Source organism: Cervus elaphus, chromosome 33, assembly GCF_910594005.1.
Source record: "Cervus elaphus chromosome 33, mCerEla1.1, whole genome shotgun sequence".
NCBI lineage: Eukaryota > Metazoa > Chordata > Mammalia > Artiodactyla > Cervidae > Cervus > Cervus elaphus.
Genome location: NC_057847.1, coordinates 60,553,016 through 60,562,615, shown reverse-complemented (window position 1 = coordinate 60,562,615; position 9,600 = coordinate 60,553,016). Strand labels below are relative to the sequence as shown.

Here is a 9,600-nt window from a genome sequence, read left to right as displayed (position 1 = left end):
GAGCTTCTGAGAAGATGGCAGACTAGGGTCCTAGGGTGTCATTTTATCAGGGTCTGGATGCTAGTTTCTTTTATAGAGCAGAGAAGAGGAAGTGAGGAAGTAAAGTAAAAGCCTGGGGGTGGGGTGGGGGGGGGGGATGTGTTAATTTCTTCTTTCTGTAGCCTTTCACAGATGGGCAAGGCCAGAAAGTCTCCCTGTGAGCTGAACAAATGGCCTTTAACATTCAGGTAGAGGAGCAGGGTTCCCCAAGGTCATCATGTAGGCTTATAGCTATCGACAGCATCTTTTTACTGACTATAGCAACAAAAGTAATGGAAAGTGAAAGTGAAAGTCGCTCAGTGTCCAACTCTTTCAGACCCCAAGGACTATGCAGTCCAGGGAATTCTCCAGGCCAGAATACTGGAGTGGGTACCCTTCCCCTTCTCCAGGAAATCTTCCCAACCCAGGGATCGAACCTAGGTCTCTGGCATTGCAGGTAGATTCTTAACCAGCAGAGCAACAAGTAATTAAAAGCAAAGGTTAAAGTAAAAGAAACAGATCTAACAAGGAGTCAGATTTTGTGCTTACCTATTTCCAATGACATCTTATATAAAGTCAAGGGCTGCCTATCCAGAGACTATCTTTAGGTTATCAATTATTGACAGTCTTTTGATATAGTGGCTCTACTAGTTATGAATCTATCTACTTTTAGTTTCATGTGCCCACAATAATTTTTCTTAAAGGTGAAAACTAATCAGGACTTCAAGGAATATTAAAGGTCATCTAGTTCACCTTCTTTCTCCATATTTACATATAACATGGAAAGTGGGGGAGGGAGCTTACATCATTTATCCAGTGTTGTTTAGTTAGTAAGAGGTTAAGCTTGTATAGCACTGAGTCTCTTGCTTTTTGGCTTGTTTCTATACTCATGAGAAATTTAGTCAAATGTCCTGTTGAAACTAAGATTCCTGATGCCCATTATTTTTGCCTGAAAATGCCAGTCTAATTGAAGTCTAAATTTCTATGTACTATGATTTCATGATTTCAAACCTCCCTTCAAGACCACTGTTGGCAACCTACTTGCTAAACTTCAAAGAAACAAACACATCAAGTGAGCCAATCAATCTGTATAAAACATCTTCCTTCTCCTTTCTTGTCAAGAGAAAACAAAATGGAACTCTTCTATTTGATTATGATAATTTAACAATATTACCATTGTCATATACATATACGCTAGGCTATGCAGCATATTACTGAGGATAGGATAGGAAGCCAGTCCAGTAAAAACAGTGTTCAGAAGACTATATATCAGGGTGAATGGAGAACCAAAGAATTCTATGTACAATAAAAATACCAAAATTAGAATTTTGTTAATGTTTATTCTTCTCTTTTGTTCATTTTTCTGTTTTTTTGGTATAGAACATACAGAGTGATAAGAATAAACAAGGGAAATCCTTTGCTTTTTGATCTAGCACAGAGAGTATCATATTAAGAGATAACTGGAACAATATAGAATTACTCCACGTTTTGTTTGTTGAACTGTCTCTAACATGGAACATAATCTTCATACTGGAAAGGTAAAAAAACAGTGAGAAGTAATATGACGTAATTTAAAAAAAATGATACATGGAGTTCAACAACACAAATTTGGATCCAGACTCTTCTTTCATGAGTTATATGATCTCATACAACTTATTTGCTCTGAGTCTTGCTTGATGATATCAATAGTTTCATCCCCAGAGGGTTAGGAGTATTAAGTGAGATAATGCATGGAAGGCACTTTGACACAGTAACAGTCTAAGAAGTGGGACTTCTTGGGGACAGAAGCCCAAAGTAGGTTAGAGAATATCTAAGAATTCTAAATTTAACAATCTTTCAAGGCCTTGAAGAATCGGATCCTAATGTACTGAAATAATTTCTAACAGCAATGCTAATTTCTAACAGCATAGCATAGCAATGCTATGGCCACTAATCTTTGAGAAGTCATGGCAAATGACAGATGTGCTAACCTGCTTGCCCAAATTTTCAAAAAAGAGGGGAAAAGAGGATTCTCAAAACTTAGTAATTCCAACCAGCAACTAGATGTTTTAATCTCCATGACATGCCAGATGAGTTATGGATTATGAAATGGATATTCTAAATGCTATTTTTAAAAGGAAGTTGTGATTGCTAAAACCAGCATTTAGTCAAGTGCAAGTCATGCTGAAAGCAACAAGGTTTCCTCTTTTTTTCTTGGAGGGGCTAAATGCCTAATCAGAGAAATGCCACAGACACAATGTATGTGCATTTCAACAGGGTATGTGACAAAGGTTTCAGAAACCTTTAATATACACTTATTAGTATCCAGAGGGAGCTATTAAAATACAGTACTTTCTAGATTATTTGTCATAGTGCTTTTTTTTTTTTTTTCCCCATCTGTAGAGCAGCTGGAAGAAATTAAGTTAGGCATAACATTATTGAAAAACACAAGCCTAGTCTAAGCCTGGACAGTAATATTCTACACTGGTCAGGTAGTCTTTGAGATACTGTTTATCTCCAAACATCATTTTTTAAAGAAACTCTGAGAAACTAGAGTATGTCCAAAGAAGACCAGCGTAATGCATTATATAAAGCTATATATTTTACAAAATGCAATATATTATAAAGAAAATAATTAGGAAGTGTTATGGACTCAATATTTGTGTACCTTCCCCACCCAAAACCATACACTGAAATCTTAATCCTTAATATGATTGTACTTGGATGTGGGGGGTTCTTTGGAAGGTGATTAGGTCATGAGGGTAGAGCCCTCACAAATGGGATTCATGCTCTGAGAGAAATTTCAGACAGCTTGCTTATTCCTTCTTATGGGTAAAGATGTAGCAAGAAGATGGCTGTCTAAGAACTAGGAAGTGAGTCCTCACCTTATATCTATCTGCTAGGTCTTAATCTTGGACTTTCCAGTCCCTATTTCATGAGAAATAGAGGCCTCCTTGGCAGTCTAGTGGCTATGAATCTGCCTTGCAATGCAGGGGACATAGGTTCGATCCCTGGTTGGGGAACTAAGAGCCCACATGCTGTGGGGCAACTAAACCCTCGAACCACAACTACTGAGCCCAAGAGCTACAATAGAGAGAAAACTATGAGCTGCAACGAAGATCCCAGGTGCCAACTAAGACTCAACATAGCCAAAAATAAATATTTAAAAAATGAATTATGAGAAATAAATGCTGTTGTTTAAGTCACTCATTCTGTAGTATTTTTGTTAGACCAGTCCAAATGGACTAAGAATTACTACAGAAGAGACACCTTTGGGAGTAGGGCTATTCCATAAGTCAATTTCAAAGTTTTTAATGGATTAATTATATGGACAAGGAATTAGAATCATTCTGTTTAAACAACCAGAGACAAGAATGTTATGTAGAAATTATAGAGGGGCAGTGTGTGTAGATTTTGGCTGAATATAAAGACTTGTGAGAGCACTGGTCTTAGGATTTGACAGACTGGAGTTACATGCTTAGCCTACCACACCCTGGATACACTCAGCAAAGGACCCAATCCCTCAGAATCTGTCTTCTTATCTGTCATGTAGGAACATTCACAGGACTACAAAGTAAAAATCCTATACTGAATTTGAAAAAATCCACATAGTTCCTGGCACATTAACAGTCAATACATGGAACTCTGATTGTGTTAGTAACAGGTAGTGTTGTCCAACAAGAAAAAGGTTGAAGAACCTCTGATTATGGAAAGCATCTTCAGAGTAAAATGATCAAGCACATTTTTAATCATTTAAAATAACTGAAAGCCTACTGTGAGCAGCACATGTCAGAGAGAGTAGTTGTGACACAGTTTCTATCTCTCTGAACTAGCAATCACATGGGAACCAGCCAGGGAAATGAGGCAAATACATTAATAAACCATGACACAAAGACAAATACTATTAAAGTTACAAGAGGCTCAGAAATGAAGTACATGAGTGCTAATCCTTTTGAGGGAAATATGGAAGGCTTCGTGAAAGTAGTAGCTTAAGAAGAATGGGAAAACTTTTAGTGGGTGGGGCAACAGAAGAAGCAGCACTTTGTTTACAGGGAGCATCTATTATGAAGAGAGGTCCAGGCAGGCAAACACAGAGACATACTCAGATAAGCAACACAGTTTGCAGGGATCCAATGACGAGTCTCAAGAAAACTGAAACATAAATCTCAATGATTTGGAGGTGGGGGTGGGTCACAGAATGAGTCCTGGACTTAGGGATCAGTGAGGAGACAGACAGTAGATATCTGGGGGGAGAGGAGTGACCTTATCAAAACTGTGCTTTCAAAAACTGAATTCGGCAGTGACAATAAACTTGGCTAGGATCTGTGTGACTCCTAGTGAAGGAAAGCCAGGAAAAATAGCACAATAGGTTAAAAAAAAAAAAAAAAGGTGGGGGGAAATCTCAAACATCATGGAAGCAATGAGAATGGAGAGGAAATCCTTAGTGAGTTACATCTGTAAAGCAGGTTGTTGGGGAAGATGTGACAGTAAGTTAGACGGTGATGGCCTCAAGTGAGGTTTTAGTTAAAGGTAGTTTTCAGTAGAAAGATCAAGATTAAGGTTAATTTTTCTCAGCAGAATAGCACACAGTAAATCCTTATTCAATATTTGTTCAGTAGATGAATTACGTGAATGAATGATCTGGACTGAGGTCTAAATAGAAGAGTGGAAAATGGTAATAGATGAATTAAAGCTTGTGGGAGTCAGTATGAAGAGGGTGAGGCTGGCTGCATAGAGATGGGAGTTAAGCAGTTACACGTATGGAGGGAGGCCTGGGAGCTAGATTATGGGTCTGCTTACTGATGCAGGAGATGCAGGAGACAGGGGTTCATTCCCTGGGTGGGGAAGAGCCCCTGGAGGAGGAAATGGTAACCCACTCTTGGGTTGTCTAATACTCCTGTATTATTGCCTGGAAAATTCCATGGACAGAGGAGCCTGGTGGGTACAGTTCACTGTGTCACAGAGTCAGACATGTGAGTTACTGAGCACCAGCACACAAGTACAGCCAGAGCCCTAGGGTCAAATCCAGGCCAGCACCTGATTTTGTGCAGCCCACGAGCTAAGAATTTGCATGGTTAAATGATCAGAAAAACGTCTGAAGAAGAGTAATATTTGGTGACAAGGGAAAATAAATAGTAAACTCAATTTTTAGTGTCCATAAATAAAATAACTGCTTTTTTGTTGTTTTATCATTGCAGAAAGGACCAGCCTGCCCCTTAAGCAGTAATAACATGCTAAAAGGACTTTATAAATATTATCTATATAAATCTCACTACAACCTATGAAACATAACTCATTCCCATTTTACTGATAAGCAAACTGAAGCTTGTATTTCAGTAAAGTTCCCACAGTTCATTCCAGACTTTCCATTCTCCTTGGATAAAAGCCCTGGCTCTAAGTAGTGAGACCATGAGGTGCTTATAAAAGAGGGTTGAGGAGTGTGCTGAATGCTTAGAGGGCAGCTTTGGAACAGAATCAGAAAAGGAGAATGGTTTAGGCAGACACATTTCTAAGACACGTATATGAATTAATTTAATTCTCATAATTCTCCATGATTTGGACCGTATTATTATTAACATCCCATGTTGGTATAGGGGTGGCCTTCTTAAAGACCATTTCCTAGGTAAAAGGCTCAAACACTTTGAGTCTTTTGACAGGGGACACAACATGGCCTCCAAAGACTAATCCAACCCTAAAAGTCTAGGATCCCTTGTTCAGAAGTTCTTAGGGAAGGCTTCCAACTGGATTGAAGGGCTCCAGGGCCCTGCATTTTTTCCCTGCAACTGGGTTTTCACACTCCTCATCCCCTCCTCCATCCTCATCCCCCAAACAGGCTTCTCAGACCTTTCAGTTAATTTGAGGTTGGCCGAAACATTCACTTAGGGTTTTGGTATAACATTTTATGGAAAAACCTGAATGACCTTTATGGCCAACCCAAAAGCTCCATTCCTGAATCACAACAAACCAGCACCTGAAAAAATGCAGCAGAGTTTAAAGTTTAAGTGTGCCGGGGATGTGAAGGCAGGGACCTCTCCTACAGAAAGCCTGGAGGCAGATGACAACCTTTTGTTAAAGATTCAGCAGCTGTTGATCTCTGGAAGAGAAGTAAAGCCTTGAACTGGCCTATACCTTTTGATCTTGTTGTTATCGCTTTGATGGCCACTTCCCCACTGGGAATTTACCCAAGGCAGCTGCTGCCAAAACAGGAAGTGATTTGAATGTTGTCTGCTTTTACAACATTCTGAACTTGAGTTTTAAAGCAAGGTTCAGCAGTGGATTTACTGCTCTGCATTAACCACCTCCTTTTCTTCTAAGATAACTGTGCCCAGGTGAAGTCTCAGGGACAAAGTCTTGTACAAATACTGACTTAGTATCAGCTTTTGCACACCCAGCCTTGCCAGCACTTTCAATTCAAAGCAGGCCTGTTGTGGGGTTTGTTTTTTTTGGCTAGAACCCGGTGGGGGTGAGGAGAGAAAGAAGGAACTAGGAAGGGAAAGGAAGGAAGTTAAACGTCCCTTCCCTCTCTGTCTCTCAGAAAACCAAAAATGGCATCTTCCATGAGGAGCCTGTTTACTGACCACAGCAGATACGTTGAGTCTTTCCGGAGGTTTCTCAGCAATTCCACGGAGCACCAGTGTATGCAGGAATTCATGGACAAGAAGCTGCCGGGCATAATAGCAAGGTAACAGCAACAGAAAATACAGGCCGTCTTTTGTGCAAGGGACAAGCCTGGGCGCGCTCTGTGCAGTGATAGATGGGTCATGCCCGGGCGGCAGGCTGGGCTGCGGGATAAGAGGAACTGATAGCCGCGCAGCTTGTCCCCGAGCGGCTCTGCGCCCCTTCCGCCGCGATTCGGTGAGCGGATCCCTAGAAACATTCAAAGGCTCTGATTTGTGCGGATTTCAAGCTGCTCGGAGATAAGCGTTAACCCTTTGAAGGCACAAATTCATGTTCCTTTGGGAAAAGATAAGATCCAAATCTTTGAGATGAGATTTTTTTGGCCCTCTTCCAAATTTTATGTTTCAAAAAATCCCAGAGTCTGGTGTTCTTTGCATCAGAATCAAATAATTACCAAATACTGTTTACCCCTGGAGATTGAGTGGATGCCTCTCAGTTCTTCTAACACCCATTTAAATTCATTTTCCTTATCCATTATCATAGTTACCACTCTCCAAAAGAAAAATTGTCTTTTTACTTTCAAGTTAATATTAACAATGTGGCCCTACCAAAGCATTTTTCCATTATCAGTGAAACTCACTAGTTCTTATCCTTCTGGCAGACTGCTTTTTTTTTTTGGTGATTAATGTGTTCAATTTGTGCCAGAGCTGATAAGCATTATGAGAGTAACAGATTCCACATGGTAAAGATAATCAAATCACCTATCTGGGGGCGGATTGCTGTAACCTGAAGCTGCTTCAGGAAATAATGATGGAAAACTGGGAAAAATGACTGTGGATCCAATTTGCAACAGCAAAAAAACCTGACATTTTAGTCTTTTGGTTGGATTTTTCTGTTTTAGGCCTGAAATTCTTTCACCAGGGCAGTTAAATCTGCCTGACTAGAGAAGGCATCCTTGGATGTATAATATATGGAATTTTGTTTCCTTTTCTATCTTTTATTTGCCATGGTTCAGTTTTCAATTTAAAAAAAAAAAACTGATTGTTATATATTAATAAATAATAGGATAATAGGACTTCCCAGGTGGCACAGTGATAAAAAGTCCACCTGCCAATGCAGGAGATGCAGAAGACACAGGTTCGGTCCCTGTGTGGGGAAGATCCCCTGAAAGAGGAAATGGCTACCAACTCTAGTATTGTCAAAAAATCCATGGACAGAGGAGCCTGGTGGGCTACAGTCCACGGAGTTGTAAAATGTTGGACATGATTGAGTGACTGAGCACACACACAATAGGAAAATAAAGCAAAAATCAAAGCAGATAGAATATAAACAGTTATTTATCCAAAAACAAATTATAGTTTCTTTGGGTCTTTTTGCTCATTTCCAAGTTAAAGGTAATGAGTTGATTTCTGAGTTCTTTTGCAGTACTAAGCATCTGTGTTCTAGTCTGTGGTTATGCAGATCCATAGTTGACTTCAGCCATCAGTTTGGTTTGAAGACATACAATGGATACACAGAACATAATGGATGATGACCCCCTGTCCTGTCTTCAAGTGTATACAATCTAATTGGAATACTGAATGTGAAATCTGTGAACTACTGAATATTTTCAAAGGCGTAACTAAGTTTGCCTTATAGTGGTAATATCCAATTAGAAATCATCTGAATCATATTTTTTTAAAGTAACTTTTTTCTGAAGGTGATGTGAAATGAGATTTAGCTAAAGGACTTTCAAAACTACTACTTAAAGTTGTTTATCAGTTGTCAACGGGCAACATGTCTGCTTAATTTTTCATTTTTATTAAAGCAAGATGTGCTTATATTTTAAAATGTCAAATGATTCTGAAAAGCTTACAGTAACAACAACAAAAATAGTGGTTTCCTACCCTAACCACTCCCATTCCTGATTCATGTTCTCTAGAGACAATGACTTTCAACATTCTGAAATAATTTTGTTATTTCTTATGGAATTTTCTTTCCTAATTCTAAGTAACATGTTATTCTCTTTCTTAATTTTGATGTATTAAAAGTGCTAAATAAACATGCACATCTCTCTCCCCACTATATGTACATATATAGCATGTATATATATATGTGTGTGTTTATACATGCATATATACCTTACATATGTTTAAATTTTTATTAGTTTATATCATATCATTTTGTCTGTACATATTATTCATAACTGAACAATGCATTTATACTATCATTACATTCCATTTCATGCATACCTTTTTGTTTTTCCTAGAGTTACCTATTGATTTTAGTTTATATCCTTAGTTTTCTATGTACCTATCACTATACCTCAAACAGAAATATTAATCTCTCAATATATTCCAACAGATCAAGTAATCTGTTAATTTTTCCTCATGGGAACATTGTTTCTGGACTTCTCTGTTCTTTTTTTTCCAGTTTGGCTTGATTTGGTTTTGGCCTGATGAGGGAATTTATTTCACCTTATAGAAATTCTCTTCTCCTCTCTCCAGTACTAAATTCTCTGATTCCGAATTCCATGCTGTGTTTTTCTTGGTTTCTTTAATCTTTTTTCCCCCTGTTAATCCTTTAAGGGTTTTCTAAGAATGAGTGCATGGGAAGTAAATTTTTTGAGACTTTGTATGTTTAAAAGTGCCTTCTCTCTGCTCATCTTTGTTAGAGTTAGATAGTTAGGGTATAAAACTCTGCACTGAAAATGAATTTATACCAGAAATTTAAAGACATTTTTCCATGGTTTTATAACCACTAGAGGGCTTCCCTCACAGCTTAGTTGGTGAAGAAACTGCCTGCAATGCAGGAGACCCAGATTCAATTCCTGGGTTGGGAAGATCCTCTGGAGAAAGAAATGGCAATCCACTCCAGTATTCTAGCCTGGAGAATCCCATGGACAAAGGAGCCTGGCAGGCCACAGTCCATGGGATTGCAAGAATCGGACACGGCTTAGCGACTAAACCAGCACCATAGCCTCTAGTTACTATTGAGAAACCTAAT

The 9,600-nt window shown here is 38.8% G+C and overlaps 1 protein-coding gene across 2 annotated transcripts in view; it reads left to right on the top strand.

The window, feature by feature from the left end:
• The first annotated feature begins 6,238 nt into the window (after positions 1-6,238).
• The window catches only part of HNMT (histamine N-methyltransferase), a 40,159-nt gene continuing 36,797 nt past the window's right edge, over positions 6,239-9,600 (top strand). The window contains exons 1-2 of one of the 2 annotated variants that reach the window (XM_043894412.1): positions 6,239-6,326; positions 6,533-6,679. In XM_043894412.1, coding sequence (XP_043750347.1) covers positions 6,543-6,679 — 137 coding nt within the window. In that variant the 5' untranslated portion in view covers positions 6,239-6,326; positions 6,533-6,542. Of the gene's footprint in view, positions 6,327-6,465; positions 6,680-9,600 lie in introns of those variants that run through there. The other variant, XM_043894413.1, reaches the window with a different exon arrangement.